At 47.1% G+C, this 24,781-nt stretch overlaps 1 protein-coding gene across 1 annotated transcript; it reads right to left on the bottom strand.

Moving 5' to 3' along the window:
- Positions 1 to 18,761: 18,761 nt before the first annotated feature.
- LOC148476902 (nucleoside diphosphate kinase A1) lies at positions 18,762 to 23,726 on the bottom strand. Its single transcript, XM_088457466.1, has 5 exons — positions 23,626 to 23,726; positions 23,127 to 23,256; positions 22,453 to 22,554; positions 20,908 to 21,020; positions 18,762 to 18,946 (listed from the first exon to the last, which is right to left on the bottom strand). The coding sequence occupies exons 2-5, from the start codon at positions 23,253 to 23,255 to the stop codon at positions 18,826 to 18,828; spliced, it is 465 nt and encodes a 154-aa protein (XP_088313592.1). The 5' UTR covers position 23,256; positions 23,626 to 23,726; the 3' UTR covers positions 18,762 to 18,825.
- Between the last annotated feature and the right edge of the window lie 1,055 nt (positions 23,727 to 24,781).

Below are 24,781 nucleotides of genomic sequence, written 5' to 3'. Positions count from 1 at the left end.
AGAATCGGGCATTCCATGATAAGTGCAGGCTGTGTGTGATTGGAGAGCTGGGGGAATCGGGCAGTCCATGATAAGTGCAGGCTGTGTGTGATTGGAGAGCTGGGAGAATCGGGCATTCCATGATAAGTGCAGGCTGTGTGTGATTGGAGACTGGGGGAATCGGGCATTCCATGATAAGTGCACGCTGTGTGTGATTGGAGAGCTGGGGGAATCGGGCGTTCCATGATAAGGGCCGGCTGTGTGTGATTGGAGAGCTGGGGGAATCGGGCGTTCCATGATAAGTACAGGCTGTGTGTGATTGGAGAGCTGGGAGAATCGGCCGTTCCATGATAAAGGCCGGCTGTGTGTGATTGGAGAACTGGGGGAATCGGGCATTACATGATAAGTGCAGGCTGTGTGTGATTGGAGAACTGGGGGAATCGGGCATTACATGATAAGAGCAGGCTGTGTGTGATTGGAGAACTGGGGGAATCGGGGATTCCATGATAAGTGCAGGCTGTGTGTGATTGGAGAGCTGGGGGAATCGGGCATTCCATGATAAGTGCAGGCTGTGTGTGATTGGTGAGCTGGGGGAATCGGGCATTCCATGATAAGTGCAGGCTGTGTGTGATTGGAGAGCTGGGAGAATCGGGCGTTCCATGATAAGTGCAGGCTGTGTGTTATTTGAAGAGCTGGGCGAATCGGGCGTTCCATGATAAGTGCAGGCTGTGTGTGATTGGAGAGGTGGGAGAATCGGGCGTTCCATGATAAGTGCAGGCTGTGTGTGATTGGAGAGCTGGGGGAATCGGGCGTTCCATGATAAGTGCAGGCTGTGTGTGATTGGAGAGCTGGGAGAATCGGGCGTTCCATGATAAGTGCCGGCTGTGTGTGATTGGAGAGCTGGGGGAATCGGGCATTCAATGATAAGTGCCGGCTGTGTGTGATTGGAGAGCTGGAGGAATCGGGCATTCCATGATAAGTGCAGGCTGTGTGTGATTGGAGAGCTGGGGGAATCGGGCATTCCATGATAAGGGCCGGCTGTGTGTGATTGGAGAGCTGGGGGAATCGGGCATTCCATGATAAGTGCAGGCTGTGTGTGATTGGAGAGCTAGGAGAATCGGGTGTTCCATGATAAGTGCAGGCTGTGTGTGATTGGAGAGCTGGGGGAATCGGGCGTTCCATGATAAGTGCAGGCTGTGTGTGATTGGAGAGCTGGGAGAATCGGGCATTCCATGATAAGTGCCGGCTGTGTGTGATTGGAGAGCTGGGGAATCGGGCATTCCATGATAAGTGCAGGCTGTGTGTGATTGGAGAGCTGGGGGAATCGGGCATTCCATGATAAGTGCAGGCTGTGTGTGATTGGAGAGCTGGGGGAATCGGGCATTCCATGATAAGTGCAGGCTGTGTGTGATTGGAGAGCTGGGGGAATCGGGCATTCCATGATAAGTGCAGGCTGTGTGTGATTGGAGACTGGGGGAATCGGGCATTCCATGATAAGTGCAGGCTGTGTGTGATTGGAGAGCTGGGAGAATCGGGCGTCCCATGATAAGTGCCGGCTGTGTGTGATTGGAGAGCTGGGAGAATCGGGCATTCCATGATAAGTGCCGGCTGTGTGTGATTGGAGAGCTGGGGGAATCGGGCATTCCATGATAGCTGCAGGCTGTGTGTGGTTGGAGAGCTGGGGGAATCGAGCATTCCATGATAAGTGCAGGCTGTGTGTGATTGGAGAGCTGGGGGAATCGGGCGTTCCATGATAAGTGCCGGCTGTGTGTGGTTGGAGAGCTGGGGGAATCGGGCGTTCCATGATAAGTGCCGGCTGTGTGTGATTTTAGAGCTGGGGGAATCGAGCGTTCCATGATAAGTGCAGGCTGTGTGTGATTGGAGAGCTGGGGGAATTGGGCATTCCATGATAAGTGCCGGCTGTGTGTGATTGGAGAGCTGGGGGAATCGGGCGTTCCATGATAACTGCCGGCTGTGTGTGATTGGAGAGCTGGGGGAATCGGGCATTCCATGATAAGTGCCGGCTGTGTGTGATTGGAGAGCTGGGGGAATTGGGCATTCCATGATAAGTGCCGGCTGTGTGTGATTGGAGAACTGGGGGAATCGGGCATTCCATGACAAGTGCAGGCTGTGTGTGATTGGAGAGCTGGGGGAATTGGGCATTCCATGATAAGTGCCGGCTGTGTGTGATTGGAGAGCTGGGGGAATCGGGCATTCCATGATAAGTGCAGGCTGTGTGTTATTGGAGAGCTGGGGGAATCGGGCATTCCATGATAAGTGCAGGCTGTGTGTGATTGGAGAGCTGGGAGAATCGGGCGTCCCATGATAAGTGCCGGCTGTGTGTGATTGGAGAGCTGGGAGAATCGGGCATTCCATGATAAGTGCCGGCTGTGTGTGATTGGAGAGCTGGGGGAATCGGGCATTCCATGATAGCTGCAGGCTGTGTGTGGTTGGAGAGCTGGGGGAATCGAGCATTCCATGATAAGTGCAGGCTGTGTGTGATTGGAGAGCTGGGGGAATCGGGCGTTCCATGATAAGTGCCGGCTGTGTGTGGTTGGAGAGCTGGGGGAATCGGGCGTTCCATGATAAGTGCAGGCTGTGTGTGATTGGAGAGCTGGTGGAATCGAGCGTTCCATGATAAGTGCAGGCTGTGTGTGATTGGAGAGCTGGGGGAATCAGGCATTCCATGATAAGTGCACGCTGTGTGCCCTTTGGTCTCTTTGCATTGTGATAACTTCCTACCAAAGGCAAATATTTAATTGTCTCATCTGATTGTAGTTTTCTGAAAAGTGAAAACAGAGCTTAATAAAGAATTAAGACTATGGGCCCCATTTATTAATTATTGCATTTGCAATGCGACCTGGGCATGACATCACCGCCCATGCAATCATCAACCGGCACACGCAGGGACAGGGGCTCCAAAAGGAACCCAACCCCGCGATGTGCCGGGACTGCTGTCGGGGTTACTGTGCATGTGCAGTCCCAGTGACTGTACTGCGCAGCCGCCATTACCACCCGCTCCCGGCTAATTATGCCATCTGTAGCCCATAGACTACAGCGGGTAACGCCATCTTCAGATCGCATTCCAGGAGTTGGTAAATTTGGCAGCATGGCATTCCCCTATAGAAATCTATGGAGGAAGCGACTGCCAGCGGGAACGGAGGGATCACAGCAGGTATCGGAGATATATGTTGCTGTCCCTCCTTCATACATCTGGGGGAAACTTAATATTTGCAGTTAACCTCTGAAAACGGGTATTTTTGGGGATTAAACCGAAAATATACAATGATAAATGGCCTGTTGGAAACGCAGCATTAGCTTACATCTAGAATGCTCTTAGGAACATGGAAACATAGAATGTGACGGCAGATTAGAACCGCTTGGCCCATCTAGGCTGCCCCTTTTTTACCTTTTGGTAACCTCAACCCTATGTGATCATTAGTTCTGTGTAAGGATATTCTTATGTCTATCCCATGCATGTTTAAATTGCTCTACTGTCTTAGCCTCTACCGCCTCTGATGGGAGGCTATTCCACTTATCAACTACCCTTTCTGTGAAGTAATGTCTCTTTAGATTTCCTTTGAACCTCCCTCCCTCTAGTCTCAGTACATGTTCTTGTTTCTAGTAATAGGGGTATATTTACTGAAGTGAAAGTTTTTAGAAGTGGAGATGTTGCCCATAGCAACCAGAGTCTAGCTATTATCTTCTATAAGGTGCTAGTTAAATGTTAAGTAGAATCTGATTGGTTGCTATGGGCAACATCCCCATTTCTGAAAGCTCTCACTTCAGTAAATAGACCCACTAGTATCATGTCCAGTGGCAGGCTGGCCTGGCAGGGCAGAGTGCCATGTGCCTCCCGGCCCGCTCTATTGCTGAGCGTCGTGGGCCGCCTCCTCAGGCAGCGAAGAGGCCCTGGTGGTCCAGTGTGTAATGCTGCTGCAGAGGCATAACAATAGCCCCCGCAGACCCCGTGGTGGCTTGGGGACTGCAGGTTTTGCTGAAAACGTCCCTCCAAAAATGGCCACCGCCTAGGAGCAGACAGATGCTCGAGGTCCTTCACCTCTAGCGTCTGTCAGGGAGCGCATAGCAATACCCGGAGGTACCGGGAATGCTGGTGGCACATGGAGAAGATGTAGAAATCTGCATCTTCTCCTGTGAAACACCTGACAACGAGCATGAAACCCCCTGGCATGAGACCTCTGACATAGAGTATGAGACTTGAGACCCCTGACAACGAGCATGAGACCCCTGACAACGAGAATGAGACCCCTGACAACGAGAATGAGACCCCTGGCAACGAGAATGAGACCCCTGGCAACGAGCATGAAACCCCTGGCATGAGACCTCTGACATTGAGCCAGATTCAGAGCCGGACGCTATTAGCGCTCGCTCGTTCAGAAAATAGGGGTGGCTATTCAAATGAACCGTTCGCTCTTTGCAGTCTGTTCGCGCCTCTAGGTCTGAACGAGTGAACCAAACATGCGGTCATTTTTTGGAAAACTACGCCCCCTGGCCGCTCGCATCCTACGTCATGTCCGCTATTTATTAGATTAATCGAGTACATCGACCAGCGTATGAACTACTCGCTATTCTTGTGGTTGGTTTTTCCTACCACAATCATGCGACCAGTTCTGACTATAAAATAACCCAGTGACGTGGTCAATGACGCTGCTGTATTAATTATGCACACCCATAAAACGCCCGTTTTGACCTTTAAGCACGCCTGCGTTCTGATCTCCACTACCCGTTTTCAAGCACCTTCCCCTGTTACCACCCACAAACGCCTCATCCTGTCACTCAAATTAGCAGGCATTCGCTATTTTGCGAGCACATGAATTTCGACCGCACTGACTGGTTCGCGCATGCGTATAACGATCCGTACGCATGCGCAGTTGGGCAAACATCGCTCGGAGCGAACGAGCGGCCGCTTACGAGCGGCTCTGAATCAGGCCCATAGAGTATGAGACTTGAGACCCCTGACAACGAGCATGAGACCCCTGACAACGAGAATGAGACCTCTGGCAACGAGCATGAGACCCCTGGCAACGAGCATGAGAACCCAGAGCATAAAACCCCTGACACTGAGCAGGTAATTTAAAAGTAATTAGAAGCCTTACTTTGGGGCATAACTGTATGTGGCATAATGTGTAATGGGCATTACGGTGTGTGGCATAATGTGTAATGGGCATTACTATAAGGAGGAAAATTACAAATAACGTAAACTGCCTATGGGGGATGGGGGCGCATATTTAACTGTTTGCACTGGGAATCAAGTTGCCTAGAAGCGGCCCTGTATTATATTTACCAAAATGGCAGAAACTTTTTTGGCAGGTAGAAAGCAAAATTTATAGTTACGCCACGGCGCGGCTGCGTTCCGACTTTGACTAGTTAGGCAAAGTTTCTCCGTTTAAACCTCTGTAGCTGCGGCTCTGCGTCTTAGAACGCAGCAGCTTTCACTGATGACCCCACAATACTCCCCGGTCACCGCCCAGGAACTTCCATCACTCTGCCGCTCCATTTTCGAAACCATCTGACCCGATCGCAGCAGCATCATTGTGAGTACACTCAGGGTAACACATTTGCCATACTGCCTTTCTGAAGTGCTCGCGCATGCGCAGTTGCTAAAAGTTCCTCCGCTGTGCCCGACAACGTCAATGCGTGCGACTCAGAATCTGGCCCTTATTGTTCAGATACAGAAAAAGATATACAAATGGGCGCCAAACACTCGTATGTTCATAGCTTGATGCTGCTCTCTCATGAGGGGTAGTCTGCCCCTCTATTGGGTGTATAGAAAAACAAAAGAAAGAGGCGTGGTTCAGGGGAATAAACAAACAGCTCCTCTGTTTATTCCCCTGAACCACGGTCAATCATCGCAGCAGCAGAGCGGACAAAATCTAAGATCGCTTACCGGCACTATTATACCATTCAGCCACGCTGCCCCAACACGCTGTGAAGCGCACTCATTTACTGGTGAGAGTCTTACCCTGCTGGATACCAATCCAGGGTTTGAGGCGGCCGCCGACTACATCTGGAAATACCCTCACCAGTCCCCGTTACACGCTTGGGAATTTGTGGACTATGCAGGTATGTCTAACGGGGAGCCGGCATGTTCAAAATTACATACTATATACCTGCTTCCAAACTAAATAAAGTAAACATCAATATTATATGGTTTTAAATTTAAACCCCTGGAGCAGGCTATTCCGACTGAGGAGAAAAAATACATATTGGTGCACGTAGCACAAATTACTAACTACGTGGTAGTTACAAAGATCTATTGGGCACAGGCCCTGATTCAGGGCCGGACGCTCTGACAGAGTACTCGCTCTGAATCAGGGCGTTTTTTTTTTTTTTTATGGAACGGCCAGGATGATGGTCGCGATGGTCAACACCATCGCGACCATCGGGCTTGCGACGAGACCCTTGTGGTAGGGTCTCGTGACCGCAAGCCCCAGAGAGCTTTGGGCTCAAACAGAGTTCTCATGGGAATGCCTCTGTCTGGGCTGCCACCCCCCCGGCCCGCCCACCAAAGGGGGCGTGCTGTCACTGAACATCGACGGCACGCCCCCTTTGGTGCGAGACCCGGAGCGACGGATTGCCCGTCGCTATCCGGGTCTCGCTCATGCGCACGATGGAGCCGGCTCCGTTGTGCGCTTGCGCTCTGGGCCACCATCGACCAGGGTTGCGAGCGCTCAGCGCTTGCGACCGGGTCTGAATCAGGCCCACAATACGGTGGATTTTGAACAAATGCTATATGGAGAACATGTTCCACGCCTGAAAAGAGCATTTTTTACCGTTGTTTCTGAACTACCCTATTGAGAGACATTCAATTTTTTATAATTATTTTATTTTTTATATTTTAATATTCCCCCCTTTTTCATATAAGCTTATATGGTTGACCGATTTAGTGATATCAGGGGATTGTGATTTATATCCCATATTTATTTTTATGCAATATATGGTTAATAAATAATGTTTATATATTTATCATTGGCTTAATTTAATTGTTTTTTCACTACCATAGGGTATGTATTAGTGGGGACACGACTATTAGGAATGGCTTTCTAACTTGTGTGCGCTCCCAGCGCCTCTTTCTTTTGTTCAGATACAGCATTTTTATTTTATTTTTTTTATTATTATTTTAATTCATTTTCTTGTTAAATTTGTCATCCAGTGAGATATACAGTCAGGTCCTTAAATATTGGGACATTGACATAATTTTCATATTTTGGCCTCTATTCACCACCACAATGGCTTTGAAATGAAACAAACAAGATGTGCTTTACCTGCAGACTTTCAGATTTAATTTGAGGGTAATTACATCCAAATCAGGTGAACGGTGTAGGAATTACAACGGGTTCTATATGTGCCTCCCACTTTTTAAGGGGCCAAAAGTAATGGGACAAACTAAACAATCCTAAATCTAACTTTCACTTTTTAATACTTTGTTGCAAATCCTTTGCAGGCAATTACAGCCTGAAGTCTGGAACGCATAGACATCACCAGACGCTGGGTTTCATCCCTGGTGATGCTCTGCCAGGCCTCTACTGCAAATGTCTTCAGTTCCTGCTTGTTCTTGGGGCATTTTCCCTTCAGTTTTGTCTTCATCAAGTGAAATGCATGCTCAATCGGATTCAGATCAGGGGATTGACTTGGCCATTGCATAACATTCCACTTTTTAGCCTTAAAAAACTCTTTGGTTGCTTTTGCAGTATGCTTCGGGTCATTGTCCATCTGCACTGTGAAGCGCAGTCCAATGAGTTCTGAAGCATTTGACTGAATATGAGCATATAATATTGCCCGAAAAACTTCAGAATTCATTCTGCTGCTTTTGTCAGCAGTCACATCATCAATAAATACAAGGGAACCAGTTCCATTGGCAGCCATACATGCCCACGCCACGACACTACCACCACCATGCTTCACTGATGAGGTGGTATGTTTTGGATCATGAGCAGTTCCTTTCCTTCTCTTCCCATCACTCTGGTACAAGTTGATCTTTGTCTCATCTGTCCATAGGATGTTGTTCCAGAACTGTAATGGCTTTTTTAGATGTTGTTTGGCAAACTCTAATCTGGTCTTCCTGTTTTTGTGGCTCACCAATGGTTTGCATCTTGTGGTGAACCCTCTATATTCACTCTTGTGAAGTCTTCTCTTGATTGTTGACTTTGACACATATACATCTACCTCCTGGAGAGTGTTCTTGATTTGGTCAACTGTTGTAAAGGGGTTTTTCTTCACCATGGAAATAATTCTTCTGTCATCCACCACAGTTATTTTCCGTGGTCTTCCAGGTTTTATGGTGTTGCTGAGTTCTCCAGTGCGTTCTTTCTTTTTAAGAATGTTCCAAACAGTTGATTTGGCCACACCTAATGTTTTTGCTATCTCTCTGATGGGTTTGTTTTGATTTTTTAGCCTAATGATGGCTTCACTGATAGTGACAGCTCTTTGGATCTCATATTGAGAGTCGACAGCAACTGATTCCAAATGCAAATGTCACACCTAGAATCAACTCCAGACCTTTTACCTGCTTAATTGATAATGAAATAACGAGGGAATAGCCCACACCTGTCCATGAAATAGCTTTTGAGTTGATAGTCCCATTACTTTTGGCCCCTTAAAAAGTGGGAGGCACATATAGAAACCGTTGTAATTCCTACACCGTTCACCTGATCTGGATGTAATTACCCTCAAATTAAATCTGAAAGTCTGCAGTTAACGCACATCTTGTTTGTTTCATTTCAAAACCATTGTGGTGGTGAATAGAGGCCAAAATCTGAAAATTCTGTCAATGTCCCAATATTTATGGACCTGACTGTATATACTGTATATGGTTTTTTATTTGCTTTTTTTTAAAACCCGAAACACACACAAGCAATATTTTATTGATAAATGTTGGTGGTAAGGGATTTTTTTTTATTTCCACAATACTGTAATTGCCAATATGTTAAACCACCTTTGTACTGGCTGCTGCTCATGGGCCAGTGCTGTGGGTTTGCCCCTGGTCTTAAGTTTGCCAGCCAACCCCTGATCATGTCCCCCCTTTCCCTTCTCTGCTCCAGACTATACATATTGAGATCACTTAGGGGCCTATTCATCATACCTAAAATATTGAGGGAGGTAATTAGGTTTAGAACTGGCATGGAGTTCTACCTAATTACCGGGGGAATCCATCATTCCTCCTCTCCATAACTATCTATTCCGGTACCTGTCATTTTTGCGATGACAGCTTTTTGGGAAATAGTTTTCCCTGCCTACTCTAACTTACCACAGCTGGAATCCGTGGTGCGCATGCGCTGTAACATCCGTAAGCCCAGCGCATGCACAACACTACTTACAGTTGCGGTAAGATTGTGTTCGTCCCCCCAACCCCCCCTCCCCCCTCCGCTCACCTCCCCCCTTCCTGCACTTACCTGCCCACTGAAGCGCCTCCGGCTCCGTCCTGCTGGTCTGTCATGTGGTCTCCCAGCAGCACGCAGTGCAGTTTAGAAAAAAATAATAATTTTTTTTTCTAAACTTTATTGTGTTCTGCTGGTAGAGCACAATGTCAGCATTGCAGACAGAGCCAGAGGACGCACCAGAGCGCCGGAGGAAGACTCCGGGGGACCTGCATAGCTGGAAGCAGGTAAGTCTGTCCTGCTATTCGCCACCTCACAGTGGCGAATAGTAACTACATTAAATTCCGAGAATACATAATTTTCAGAATTTGATGACTACTATAATTTCCATATCCCTATACTAATGTACTAATGTATGGGGAGTGTGGAAATTAAGCTTAGCAAGGAGATATCAGTGATATCTCAGTGATATCTCCTGTGCTAAGTGGCTTCATGAATACTAAAATAATGTTATTTAAGAAAAATGTCCTTAAAAACGTTATTTTAGTGTTGACGAATAGGCCTCTCAATCTTTCCTGGTACGTTTTGTGGGTAGACCTTGCACCATTTTAGTTGCCCTTCTTTGTACAGTCTCTGATGTATTTTTATCCTTCTGGAGATGTGGCCTCCAGAACTGAACACAGTATTGGAGATGAGGACGTACCAATGACCTATACAGTGGTATTATCACGTCTTTCTTTCTGCTACTGATTCCTCTCCCTATGCAACCAAGCACCTGACTTGCCTTCCTCATTGCTTTGTTACAATGTATACCTGCCTTTAAGTCACCTGAAATAGTGACTCCTAGATCCCTTTCCTCTTCAGTAGTTTCCAGTATAGTGCCATTAATATTATATTTATCCTTTGTGTTCTTGAGACCCAAGTGCATGATTTAGCATTTTTTACCATTAAACTAGTTGCCACGTTCTTGCCCATTCCTCTACTCTACCCAGATCATCAGTCATTTGTCTTACCCCTCCTGGTGTGTCTACCCTGTTGCATACTTTCCCTTCAATACCGTTTGCAATGTCACCAGCAAAGATATTAAAAAGCACTGGTCCAAGTACAGATCCATGAGGTTCTCCACTGGTAACATTTCCCTCCTGGGACTGCACTCCGTCTACTACAACTCTCTGTTTCCTATCCTGCAGCCAAGATCTTATCCATTTAACCGTCTTAGAATCCAGTCCCAAGTATTCAAGCTTATGGGAGCGTGTGACAAGCCTTACTAAAGTCTATATATGCTATATCTATGGCCCTCCTTTGATGTATTACTTTAGTCACCCAGTAAAAAAAAGTCAATAAGATTTGTTTGGCATGATCTCCCCCTAGTAAACCCACGCTGTATGGGATCCTGTAAATCAGTGATTCCCAACCTCGGTCCTCAAGGCACACTAACAGTCCAGCTTTTAGTAATATCCATGCCTGAGCACAGGTGGTTAAATCAAAATAATTGCAGTACTAATTAACACACTTGTGCTCAAGTATGGCTATCCTTAAAACCTGAACTGTTAGTGTGCCTTGAGGACCGTGGTTGGGAACCTCTGCTGTAAATTGTTGGATTTGAGATGTTCCACAACTCTTTCTTTTAATAGTGATTCCATTATTTTCCCTACGGGGGAGATTTATCAAGCAGTGAAAAAAGTGGACCAGTAGAAAAGAGACTTGGGGGGGGGGGGGGCGTCTCCTGGCAGTGCCAGTGAGACACAAACGTGTATGAGTGTTGTGTCTGTCATATAATGGGGCGGGGCATGAGGAGAGCTACGTCACCAGTCCCCACCCACAGGAAGTAGAATCCCCGGCTGCCTCTGTATAGTTAGCAGTCAGCACCCAGCACTACATTCATCATGACCTCAACCCTTGTATACAGCTGCTGGCAGTCACCGCACAGGATTCTGGGAACTGCAGTCTCCACACAACTGCCTGGGAGCTATGCCTTTCAGCATGCTGGGACCTGTAGTCCTCTTCGCACAGCCCACATAAGGTGATACCACTAGAGGTGACACATCACAGCAGGTTCCCAGGAGGCTTCTGTCGCCATGGCCCAGCCGCTGCATGACATGACCCCGCCTGATGTTTGGCTGCTTGGTAACTAGTGTCTACTGTCCTGCGTGCCGCCATTTTGTGTAGGGCAGAGCGCGCTGCTCTTCATCACACGTGTCCGATAGGGGGAGGTGTTAGGCTGTTAAGTCCTAGTGATTGCTCTCTGTGGGGCTTATACAGAGTCAGCCATGCGTGTAGGTGTAGATTTTTTTTTCTGTCTCAATTTAAGATTTTATTTATTTTTTTAATTGTGTCTTCTCACAATCCACGTGTATTTATTTTGCTTCAAGTCTGACTTGCGACAGTCTATGACTAGAAATTGAAACCGAGGCTTAGGAGAGCCTAGAGAGACACAGAAGGTGACACAGAGGGGGCCTGAAGAGACATGGGGGGCTGAAGTGATACAGGGGGGCCTGCAGAGACACAGAGGAGGTCTAGAGTGACAAAGGGGGTGGCTAGAAAGACACGGGGGCCGGAGTGACACAGGGGGAGGCCTGGAGTTACACGTGGAGGAGGCCAGGAGGGACACAGGGGAGAGGCCTGGAGTGACACAGAGGGGAGGCCTGGAGTGACACAGAGGGGAGGCCTGGAGTGACACAGAGGGGAGGCCTGGAGTGACACAGGGGTGCTTGAACTCCTAGATACACCCCTGCTACATGCAGTCAGCTTTACACCAGAGAATGGACCTGCTGTGCTCACCTTGGCATTGCTGCTGCCCAAGTGGTCAGGAGAGATGATGGTTTGTGGGTGCTGGTCCCACATTAACAGTTGTTGAGGGCGGGTATATGGGTCTCAGGAGGTGTCAGTCTACAGTTGGACACAAACGCAGATATTGACAGATTGAACCAGCATCTGCCCATGGGTTAGAGATAACGGGCTTATCCATGAGTGGCTGAATCAAAATCAATTAAATTATTTTCAGATGTACTCAAATATCTGATCTCCAGATGACCCTTACATGTCTGTGTGTGCTGGCATCTGCCCAGCCGCTAACAAGCCACAATGCCACCACATCCACCAAAGTGTCGGACAGCTAGAGGGGCAGATTGTCTATGTATAAATATATACGCATCAGCGAGTACTAACAGACACTAATAACCCAGTAATTCATTCGCTCCTCTCTCATTCCCCATTCCTGTCATTTATTCCTCCCCTTCTCCTCCCCCCACCATGTAATTCATTCCCCCCTCCCATACTGCAATTGACTACCCTCCTTACCTACCACCTTGTAAGCCATACTAACCCCTAATGACCCCCCCTGTGAATTTTTCTTCCTTTCCCCACCCGTGCCGCTTATTGCCCTCTAAGCTCAGCCAATGAGCCTGGTAGATTTTGGAAGGATGTCACAGCTGAATGGTAGCAGTGACTCCCCAGGTATCCCTCTACTCTAAATTATAAGGTTATTATAAGTTATTGACATGTATTGCCTTGCAGAGTATCTCACCCTCATGAAAGACAGAGGAGCACACAACAGGTCCCAAACCGGTGATATGTTCAGAACATCTCCAACACAAACTCAGTTCCTGCTAATAATTTCTCACAAGAACTCTCATCTGTTCTCCTAACAGGCAGTGCTGGAAGACGTAGATGTCAGAGATGGTTATGTCTGCGTTGGGTACGTAATAACCTGTGTAATCGGCCTTAAAACATAAGGGAGCTTATAGATCAGTAGAAGTTATCTTTCATTTTTGGAGGTCAGGGATTTACATACCGGGGCTTCAGCAAATTAATTCAATGAGGTTGGCAGCTGAATCATGGATGGATTAGACTGTTGCCATTAGTTACAGTACTGCAGGCAGAAGAGTTACCTAGTTATAGAACTACATGTTACATAATTACCTATTTACCCAACTACATATATAGCTAGTTGCAGAGTTACCTAACTACATAGTCAACAAGTTTAACTGACTACACATTTACCTAGTTACATAGGTAACTAAGTAATGATGTAACTAACTACATATTTATCCAGTTATATAGTTGCATAATTACTTATACCCCTTTTCCACTGGTAGTGGCTCAGTGGAAAAGGGTCCCTGAAAAATAACCCAGGTCAAGTGACCTGGGAATCCAAACCAGGTAGCTACCAAGGATGGACCTGGGTAATAGTGTAAATGGCGCAACCTGGGTTATCCGACCTGGGTCATGCCTAGAATGAGCTGATTGGTGGTTGTGGAGCAGTCACCTCCCACTTTTTATGACTTCACAAGTTTAGCAGGGTAGACCCGGGTTCAGTGTGAACGGGGCTGATCATAACCTGGATCAAAGGCGCAGTGTAAACGGTGTCTGACCTGGGTTGAAACCATGTCCGAAAACCCAGGACAGACCCGGGTTTTGGTGGAAAATGGGTATTAGTTAGCGAACTACATATTTACCTAGTTACATAATTACTTTGTTACATAGTGACTTAGTCCTGCTAACTACATATTTATCTAGTTACATGTTTACCTTGTTACATAGTTACTTAGTCCTCCTAACTACATATTTATCTAGTTACAGAGTTACATAATTACTTATACCCCTTTTACACCAGAGCTAAAACTCTGGTTATTGCAGGGTTAACCCGGGTAGCTTCTGGGTGTAAAAGGGAACAGGGCTGGATTCCCGGGTTGAGTGACCCGGCACTCCAACCCAGGTAACTTGCAGAGTTTAACATGGGAACAACCCATGAAACCCTGCAGTGTAAACGGCATGATCCGGGTCACGATGACCCAGGTCGTGCCGCATGCATGCCGATTGGCCGGCTTCAGTAGCGCTTTGAGATGACGTCATCTCCAGTCCATCCTAAACACCGCTGCCCAGATAAGTATCCTCTCCATCTGCTCTGTATTTGCCTCCCCTTCCCCTAAAGAGTCCAAATTAAATTCCTCACACACCTATAAAGCCCTCAGTCTATCCTTACCCCTCTGGGATGTAGTTGGCATCCCGGCAGGCGGTATGTCGTTGGTCAGAATTACAGCTCCAGAATCCCAACCGTCGCAATCCCGACAGTACGTATTAGGGTTAGGCACTAGGTGGAGGGTTAGGCTGTGGGAATGGCGGGTCAGAGTTAGGGGTAGGACACATACCTACCTGCCGCAAGGGGACAGCCGCGGGGGGGGGGGGAAGAGGAGGGAGGGTTAGGTTTAGGGCACCCGGGGGTAGACTTAGGGTTAGGCACCCCCCCAGGAGGGTTAGGCACCCCCAGGGGGGACTTAGGGTTAGGCACCCCCCCGGGGGGACTTAGGGTTAGCCAGCGGGGAAGGGGGGTTAGGCACTTGGGGGGGAGGTTAGGATTAGGCACCCTAAAGGATGGTTGGGGTTAGGTTAGTTTATACTTACATTTTAGACGATCGGGATTTCCAGCGCTGTCGGTCTTCCGCTGCCAGGCTCTGCTGTTTTGTCGGGCTGCCGCTGCCAGGAATCGAACTCCTGGCCATGCGGCAGCCGGGATTTCATACCGCTGCATAATATAAGTGTATGAAAGTCTACTGACAAGTCATACGTGTTGAAACGGGTTGAGGCTGGCCTGGCTGACAATATCGCCTGATGACCACGGGTGACTTCATTTTGATTTACGATATGTCCGAAAGACTATCTTGTACCAGCCTTATATTTACATGCGTCGCACAGCCATCAAGATTTACTAGCTCTACTTGTGTCAGCATCACATTTTATTAATAAGAGATTTGCATTTCATGTGCGGAAACGCTAATTATGATGATAATTTGGTAGCATCTTTCACTTGTTTTGTGATGAAATCAATTTATACATCGAACACTATAATATTGTGCGTGGATGGGATCGGTATGAAATCCCATCTAATCCCGACAAGTATTTTAGTATTTACTAACCTAACGCTCCTGTAAGTGCCTAACCCCACCCCCATCCCTGCTGCCTAAATCTAAGTCTCCCGGGGGGTGCCTAACCCCCCCTCCCTTCCCCTAACCCTGCCGGGGAGGAGGGGGGGGGGGGGAGCCTAGCCCTAACCCTCTACCCCCCACGTGGCTGTCCGCACCCGGCTTACCTTCAATCGGGATGCCGGGAGTCAGGCTTAGAAAATGACAGGCGTCAGGATTTCGACGCCTGTCATTAGAACCTTGCCGGGATTAGACCGTCGGGATGTCGACTGCATACCGTGTGGATTATTGTACTGACTTTTTATGCTTATTACATATTGCAGTTGATCAACCAGCCATTTTTTTAAACCTGTATTCTGATTGAATATATAAGTCTGTTGGTGCCCCCACACGATTCGTACTGCAACTTATATTGGCTTGAACACACTTTTAGGAATCTTAATTGAGAATGTTACTCAGGATGCACATTGAGGGTTACCCCATCTTAGGGATGGACCTCACAAGCCGATGCTTAGCTACCATTGATGCTTCCAATTCGATGGAAATACTTTTTCCATCGAATACCAGGAATTCGAAGCTTCCTAGCCATCGAATGCAGCTTTGTGATGCCCATCCAATGGCTGGCTGTGGGGGGGGGGTGGAGCAGTAGAATAGCGCACAGCAGATATTCTCACTGTAGGGGGAGCCTGGGGGCAGCCCAGCATCTCAGAGAGTGCAGGCCACGCCCCCACAGTGACAGGGGTGCCGCAAGGCTCCGTTGCCTTTTTCGGCAGAGCCTTTTCACAGTTATACTATCTGAGGATTGCAATACGATGGCTAGTTGCCATTGTATCGCAGGATTTGATGTCGAATATGCGCCAGGCTTCCTATGTCCGTCCCTACCCCATCTTTCATTTATAGACTAAATCTAAGTATTCAGGTGATATACGGAGCCGGTTCCAGGCAGCTGGATGAGAGCCTAACATGGAGCATGATATTCTGTATATGACCACACCTGGAAGCACAGACAATCCAATGACGACACCTACAGTCCAGTAATGAAATCCTAAAAAGAGGAGTGTCCTGGGCAGTGAAGACACAGATATACAGGAGAGCTGATTAATAAATATACCGTCTGGCATGTGTTTTAAGATCAGCTTTGGGCGATTGTGTTTGATTTATTTGTAGTCAATTTTCAGTTGTGTTTGTAAATAGGAGATACACTAAAGGCAAACCAGACTATAAAACAGATTCCCGACCAAAACCGAAAATCATCCAGACATCCACTAGCCGTGGATCCTGTAGTCTAGCGGTTGGTTTTAAAACCAAAACATAAAATCAACCACAAAACCGTCAAACCACCAATATAATAGACCTGTCTGAGGCAGGCAAGTTTGGAAGAAGCACTGCACAGGTCACTGATTCGTGCAGGCTTAGTAGGGTTAAAAGAATAGAAATAGTTAAAGAAAAAAAAAAATCAGCATGCGGTCCCCCCCTAAATCCGTAACCAGCCCTGGACCTTTCAGCCTGGTCTGGTCATGGAAAAAAAAAATCAGGGGAAGAACTAGCATGGGGTTCCCCCTATTGTCCTATAACCAGCATCGGGCTCACCAAGTCGGGGATGTAATACAATAGCAGGGGTCCCCCTCCCAAAGCATTATTCAGTCCTAAACTGGTCAGCCCAGGACTGGAAATCTTCAGAAAGTGGGGACAAAAATAAAACTGGGTCCCCCCCTCCCGAGGATTTATACCATGCACCCCAGAAGGTGGAGGTAATGTGTAAAATATAGATTTAATATTGTTCTTTACAGTGGGACAACATTGTAAAAAAAAAAATAGTCTACTTTTACACACATTAACTCTGCACTGACCACGCAGGGCTATCCGTTCAGGCCTGGGGGTTCCTTGGGAGGGGCACCCCTTTTTTCTGGGGAGTCCCCACTTTACAAGGAAACTTAGGTCCAGGATTGGATTGCACTATGGCAGGGGGATAGAAGGATGTGTGTTCCAATGCTAAAGCAAAGTGTCAACCTATTGTCTGTCTAACATGTTTTCTCTACCTTTACTGTAGACCTAAAGACCAGATACCGGTGCACGGTATCCCCTCCAGTGCCATATGCTCCAGACCAGCTCATGTCATTCTAGGTTATATCTTCCACTCCAAGATGTGCACTTCTATGTAATGTCAGGTTTCCTTCCCCTATGCATTGTCCCTGCATTCAGCTTTAGAATTTTACTAATACCTTGTACTACCCCCCATAAGTGCCTGAAATAGCTCAAGTTAAAGTTTGTGGATTGTATACCACTAAAATGCTTTTGTCTAGGGCTACATACAAAAATCTGGGTATTCAGGGTGAGACGGGGAAAGATCAGGAGCCACTGCAGCAACACTTCACCCAGCTCCTAGTTGATTCGACCCCTTAGTACACACATGTAGGATACAAGTGTATTAAAGCCTCGGTTAGAATCAGTGTCTGGTCCAAGTAATGGGAGAGAAAAAAAAAGTTGTTAAGGCACAAAAGCTGGTATACATCAGCCACACAGGTAATTCTGCCCTCAGGCGGGTTGGTGGATCCCGTGATCTATGTACACTGACTCATGCCACAGCCCCACCTATTACTCTGTACTGTACAGCTGGAAGTAACTTTCTATGCAGACCATCCCTTTAAAGTGATCACAAGTACACAAACCCACAGGCTTTTTACCCATTATACTTGTTTATGGCTCCCCTGATTTTTCTCCTCTGCATGGGAGGTCCAGGCAGGATCAGTCAGGGCGAACCCCAAATATCTCAGGAACCCTATCCAGCCCGATGAACAAACTGATGACTCTCGCAGCTACTGTAACCCCCTCAGTTACATCTCTCCCACACTTAGAGCTGGCAGAGTGTCTGCAACTCAAGCATTACAATAAAGTCTGTTGCCTTGAACATATCTATCCCTCCTACTGTAGATGGGCTCAAATAAAAGCACTCATTCACCTGGCACCCCTCCCACATTCAGTATCTAGGTATTGACATAAGTTACATACTGGAACGTTCACTAAACAATTGTTTATAACCAACACTAATCCTTCTCGCGGCCAGTCACTAACCCTGATGTAGTGAGAAGGCAGAGCTGCCCGGTTACCATCAGATATAAGATATCAGGGTACAGGATTACTACTACCTACCGCTCCCCCCCTCCCCTGCAAGGTGTAATAGATGTCTTATTTACAGGTGACAGCACTGACCGGCAGTTTTAGATACAGCAGGAGAGAGGTTTGCTGGGATGGTCCTTTAATGGAGACCAATAATAACTGATTATGTTTTTGTTGAGGAGTAACCATTATATTGTGGGGAGCATGCGCTACCATTGCTATACCTGGAATATCCTGGGCGCATCAATTCCTCAATTGTTTTTGTTTTAATTTAAAAAAAAAATGTAAAATCAGAACCCAGCACAATAAAGGCCTAAACCAGGATGAAGCCCCTTATGACCATGTGGGGGTCCCTGCTCTGGGGGACCGGTCAGGAGACGAGTACAGAAGCCAGCACAGAGAGCGATTGTGGGTAGTAATACTTTTATTGTGGACAAGTAACGGAACACAGGCGGATGAGCAGGAGCAGCTCAGTTCTCATATACCCAGGTGTAGGCACAACTCTTGTAGTCACACAACTCTTCTGGCTTAAACCACAAGGCGATCTCCTTCTTGGCACTTTCCACTGAGTCACTGCCGTGAATAATGTTCCTGCAAGAAGGAGGGAGATTGTGTCATCATGGCGCAAATCCCAACAGCGCCAGGGCTCCATCTAAGAGGCCAGGCGATAACATGTACTACCAGCCATTCCTGCTGTGTCCAAGGGCATCTGGTCAATAAGAACACATTACACAAATGCAGGCAGACCTCTGGCTCATTTCTCCCCTTTACCATTGGAGCAAACAGTGCGAGATACAGACATGTCAATCAAACATCAACACACTGAAGATCTCAGGGGACAACAGTACTGTGTAACAAACTAGAATACGGCCCTTAGAACAGGGGGGGGACAATAAGCAGCCCCGAATGTTGAACTAGAAATCCCAGCATGCCTTGCAACAGTTTAAGCATGGCCAAATAGCAAAACTGTGGAAGGGCATCCGGTATGTGCAATTCTACTACAGCTGGGGGTCCGAATGCCCACCCCCTACAAAGCCATCACCCCCCCCCCCACACACACCATTCACCTGGTGTAAGGGGACTCATTCCAACAGTTCAAGTTCCCCTATACCTGAAAAATGTGATCTATAGGAGGCACCACATGTACTATACTGTAGGTCAGGTAGCAGTCTAAGCCTTGCGGAGGATTGGACGCATGTTACAGGTACCAATATGTACTCAATAGCAAGTACAGCCAATTACAGAGGGGACCATGTGAAAATGGTTAGCTGTGGGGGTTAAGGAGAAATACAATTTGATGTGCACATCCCTAATAACACCGGTACCCCAACACCAGATTCTCTCGTGCAACTCTATGGAGAGCAACAAAAAAAAAAATCTATGTTAGGGGGTGTAAGAATGCTGGCACTGCTCAGTGAATACCCCAATAGAAAGCCATAACAAATATTAGCAAACATCCTCCAATATGTATTAGCTTATGTCTCTTTCACAATTTGGGGACAGCAGAGTTTTTGGGAGCACCCGAGCACTGTACAGCAGCCATAAACCTTCAGTGTTGAGGTTCATCTAAATATAAGTGAATGGACCACACTGACAGTACAACCTACAGCACTGCCACATGGAGGGGAGAGGAGTAATACCAGGAGAGCGTTGCTACACCAAAGGTCATACTAGGATTTAGGTAATCCATCACCACAAGCAGATTAAAGGGTCGGAATTCCAGCACTGGCATCATACATGGGTCAGACCAGCTGTGTGCGTTACAGCCGCCTGAATGCTGGTTCTAGCAACTACAACTTGGAGCTAAAGTCTCATGCAACTTCTATAGGATAAACCTCCATATTGGGGCTTGTGTTACAGTGGCTGGGTGCAAAGTCAGCTGGAGATTAGATATCTAGGACTACATTAGTAGCAACCAGCAGGAAATCCCTCACTGAATATGCAGCCCAGTGCCCACACATAGAAGATAGGTCAGACTGCACATGTATATGTACTGCAGAACTCTATAGCTCTTCCATACAAACCTATTGTCGGCCTATAGGAAGACCAGGGAAGCCTTCACTTACAGCAGGGGTGAGGAACCTTTTTTCTGCCGAGGGCCATTTTGAATAATAGAACGTATGTGGGCCTGGTGCAAGCCACGCCCCCTTTGTGTGATGTCACACGGTGGGGCCACAATCACCGGTGATTACAGCAATGCCCGAAACATCCCGAGGATGCCCCAGGGAGCTGTAGGGGAAGTGGTGTAACAGTCTGAAGCATCCTGAGGATGTTCCAGCCTGCACTTTTGCATAGATTCTGGCTGTAGTGTTCCATTCTAGGCACCATACTAGCCAGATGAGGCTAGCAGAAAGGAGCTCAGAGGGCCAGACACCAAGTGATTCCGGGGACTTACAGCCCCCGGGCCTGAGGTGCTCCATTCCCAACTTACATTATGGGTAAATATATATTCTATTTGATTTTTCTTCTACAGCAGCTAGTGAGTTAGGTTACCATCTACCTGCACATCTGATAGGGCAGTAACAGGGGGGGCTTACACATCAGATACCCACCTGCCAACCTGTATGCAGAAGTCTCCCCTGATAGTGCCAGGCTTTGAGTCAGCAGGGTTGGTCTCTCCCAGCATCACACGTCCAGTTTTCACCACATTCAGACCCTCCCAGACCTGAAACCATGAAGGAAGATCAATACTAAACATAATATTCTGCCTATTATCTGTATTGTTAAAGTTCCTTTGCAATAAGCTTGTTTCCCACCATTTACTACTCAGTGGTGTAGATGTATCAAGTCTTGGAGAAAGTACCAACCAATCAGCTCCTAACTCATTTTACAGGCTGTGCTTGAAAAAGGACAGGGGCTGATCGATTGGTACCATCTCCAGTTTCTCCCTCTCCTAGGCTTAGCACATCTACCCCAGTATTCTGTACAGCAAGTACTATGTAGTACGCAAGTCTATGACTGCAGCTTCTGTCCCAGAAAGTTACAGCACACAGAACTGTATAGTCACCAACTCCTACACGTTATATCCTGCAGACAGGACCAAGGTTCTCACAAGACAACCACAGATCACTTCAACTTTGCAGCAAGAAAAAAAAAAAATTCTAGCCACCAGGAAGAGGGGCGGCTGTGGGTCAGTCCACAAGTCTAATTACTATCCCAATACGGCATATAAGGTTTCCTCCTGCACTCAGTCACCATTTCAGACTCATTTCCTGCTCTATTTATGCATTGAGCCCCAACTGCGTCTCAACGATTAGTGAATTACAAAATGCATCTTTACACCTGTAAACACCAGTGTGAAGCTGCACACACACAATGATTGAGTTAATGAACGATTTTAGTAAACGATTTTCTACCTTGAAAAAATGAACTAAAAATCGTTAACTAAAGTTGTTCATTTACTATGTTTATTGAAATGTAATGAACGATTTTTATGAACTACAAACAATTTTTGCATATTAACTTAATGAAAAGCGTTGAGTTGACAAGTCTGACTGAACTATAAACTACAAACGTGAACGCGCATGAATAATAATAGTTCATCGTTTGACTCAGAAAGTGAACGATTTTTTCAAACGATTATCATTAAACGATATCGTTTGAAAAAATCGTGTGTATGCACCTTTATGTATTACATACTGGAAACAATCTGCTTTATGTATTAAGCCGGTGATTTAGCACCCAATAAGAACACCTGTATGGATTTATAGAGAAGTGTTTGACAAATAGTACCCCTACTATCTGCTAGAAGATACCCCACACATTTGTATGAAGCAGCAGGAAAAACTATTCAAGCCCAGTATTGTGGGCTCTGTAACAGCAGAGGGAGGCACAAGGTTCGATGTACCCATCCAACCAAATACTGAGTAATTTCCAGATACAGCACTACAGTAATACAAGATTTGATACTGGTTACTTACATTTTTTTTTTGTAACTTGAAAACAAAAAGTGGATACTTTAAAACCAATACAAGCTGGATTAGAAGACCTGACAGCAATATGTTCTACGTTTTATCATAACTTCCCACCCAGACATTGACCATTTACTGAGCCGTAGTCAGCGACTACCTGCAGGAACAGCTTTACAGGAGACTCACCATGGCGACCACAGGGCCGGAGGACATATATTCCACCAGACCGTTGTAGAATGGGCGATCTTTAAGGTCGATGTAATGCTGCTTCAGGAGATCCTGGGAGGCCTAGTGGGAGAAGGAATAAAGGGTCAGTAAGCATTACTATATACTACAGGCCTCCAAATGCTGCGGACATACCTCAGCTATCCAATAAGCCATTATAGAAGGGCTGCAGTTACACGTTACAAAATGCAAAGCAAATATAAAAAGGTTTCACAAAAGGAGTTTTGCTACTGTACAGAAATGAAGGACAGTCAGGAAGTTAGAGCAGGTTAGACTGGAAACCGCAATGTGTTAAAAGTCATAGAAAGGGTTAAAATGCCTTCTAAGCATAAGAGTCAAGTTCCCGGAAATCCATCCAACCCAAGCACGCACACAAAGACACTGTATAACACCAGACAAGGTCACACAGGCACAAAAGGGTCACCCATCAGGGGGTCAGATAAAATTAGGAATGAGTAAAATTAACGCTAAAAGGTCAGGAGTTGTCAAAAAACAGCAGAAACATCTGACAGACGACCCAGGACCACAGAGGGCCATCACCTGAGTGGTGTGTGGCCAGTTCTGATCTCCTGATGGACAGCCCACACCTATAGATTGGGGGTAGGGGGGGGGGGTTTGGGTGTGTAGATAATCACCTGCTGCATCCTCAAAGCCACCAGACGGAACCCTTTTTGCTCAAAGCGCTTGATGATGTCCCCTACAAGGCCACGCTGGACCCCATCAGGCTTGACAGCAATGAAGGTTCGCTCACAGTTGGCAGCCATCCTAGAAGGAAAAGAGAACCAGAGAACAGGAGTCAGACACTTCTCAGACCAACCCAAGTACCTGCATGGGACAATGGGACCAGCACTCAGCCCTAGGGACACAGGACAGGGTCAGGACATGTCACCATCACTTGCAACTAGCTGTGAGAGCAGCTATGGGGTCAATGGCCAGACCAGGACAGGCAATCAGGATCTCCTTAACCTTAAGATATGGGGTAATGGCCAGAAAAGGGACAGGCAGTCAGGATATCCCCAGTAACAGCAAGCAATCCCTATGATTGTGCTGTGGGGCCGGGACACAGCCACACCCAGGATGTCTAGCTCGTACCCCCCGCCCTCAGGACCCCCTACTCCCCCGCACTCTGCTCACTTGCACACGGGGAGACTGGCGAGGTAAGAAGGGAGAAAGCCGGAGCTGAGCTCTTTTATACCCCCCGCTGACGTCACACGCTGGCCGGCTCCTGATTGGACCAGGCGCTAGTGCAGCTGTCGCTACTGAATAAAGTGAAATGTCACGAGGCCCCCGATTGGTTTCGCTGAAAGCAGCGGCCCCATTGGCCTCTACGCACGGATGTATCTGCATATGCCCCGGTGCATGCCGGTCCTGACATAACATATGGCTCTATCAATAGCTCAGACACAGTGAGTGACCCCTCTTATAGGGGCTGGGGCCTGGAATAGCACTGCTGTCCCTATCTTCCAGGGACAATCCCCATTTCTCTGTATAATCCAGCTGTGCTATTACATTTCCTGCTGCAGTGTCTGGTGTGATTGCCCGGGCTGCATCAGTCAGAGATTGTACAGGAGGTTATATAATGCAATAAACTACAATGTTATCAGGTCCATCTGAAATGATGGGGACTGTAGTCCTCTGGGGGTCAGTCCATGGTGACTCACATTACAAAGTGACATAGCAAACAATTAGCAATTCCTGTATGCAGGTTTCTAAAGCATGATCCGTCTTATTATTAAAATTAAGTTCACATAAATTCCTTTTGCCGTTGATAGCCATGCATTAACTTATGCCACTTTGTAAGGTGAGTTACCGTGGAATGACCCCTCCAATGCTTGTATAAAGCCTGCACGGCTGGGCTGCAAATTGGTATTTTGGACCCGATGCAGAGTGCATCTTATGCCAGCGTGGTGGTGCGTGTGCCCGCAAGGAGAGGGCACACATATGTGCTTATGCCGGAATCTGCCACGTCTCCGTATGGCTGCTAACGCTCTATTACTCACCGGGCAGCGGGCCAATCAGGGTGGGGCTTCGCGGGTCGCATCAGGTGCGTAGCTAGGCTTTGTGTCGTGGCACCAAATAAAAAAATTAAAAACCATCGGGGAGCCCTGTACCATTGATGGTGGAGAACCACCGGTTCTTCGACATAAATGGCAAAAGCATCTACCACAGTCCCTAGCTTGCAGCTTTGGCATCAAAATCATGGGGGGACCAGCAGCATAGGTTCTCTTCCAAAGAAGCCATTACCAAAAAAAAATAAGTAGAAAGCCAGGGTAATGCCAGAAGGGCCGAT

Source organism: Taudactylus pleione, unplaced genomic scaffold, assembly GCF_031769625.1.
Source record: "Taudactylus pleione unplaced genomic scaffold, aTauple2 ptg000762l, whole genome shotgun sequence".
Lineage (NCBI taxonomy): Eukaryota > Metazoa > Chordata > Amphibia > Anura > Myobatrachidae > Taudactylus > Taudactylus pleione.
The sequence above is the reverse complement of the archived record's forward strand: the minus strand, read 5'-3'. Positions and strand labels throughout refer to the sequence as shown.

Bases quoted from the DNA above. Each gene is read 5' to 3' on its own strand.
- LOC148476902 (XM_088457466.1), bottom strand. From the start codon at position 23,255: ATGGCTGCCAACTGTGAGCGAACCTTCATTGCTGTCAAGCCTGATGGG. The intron at 22,555-23,126 runs GTGATTATCTAC...TTCTCCCACTAG, and splicing joins TGGCTTTGAGGATGCAGCAG to GCCTCCCAGGATCTCCTGAA. The intron at 21,021-22,452 runs GTGAGTCTCCTG...TCATGGTTTCAG, and splicing joins CCGGCCCTGTGGTCGCCATG to GTCTGGGAGGGTCTGAATGT.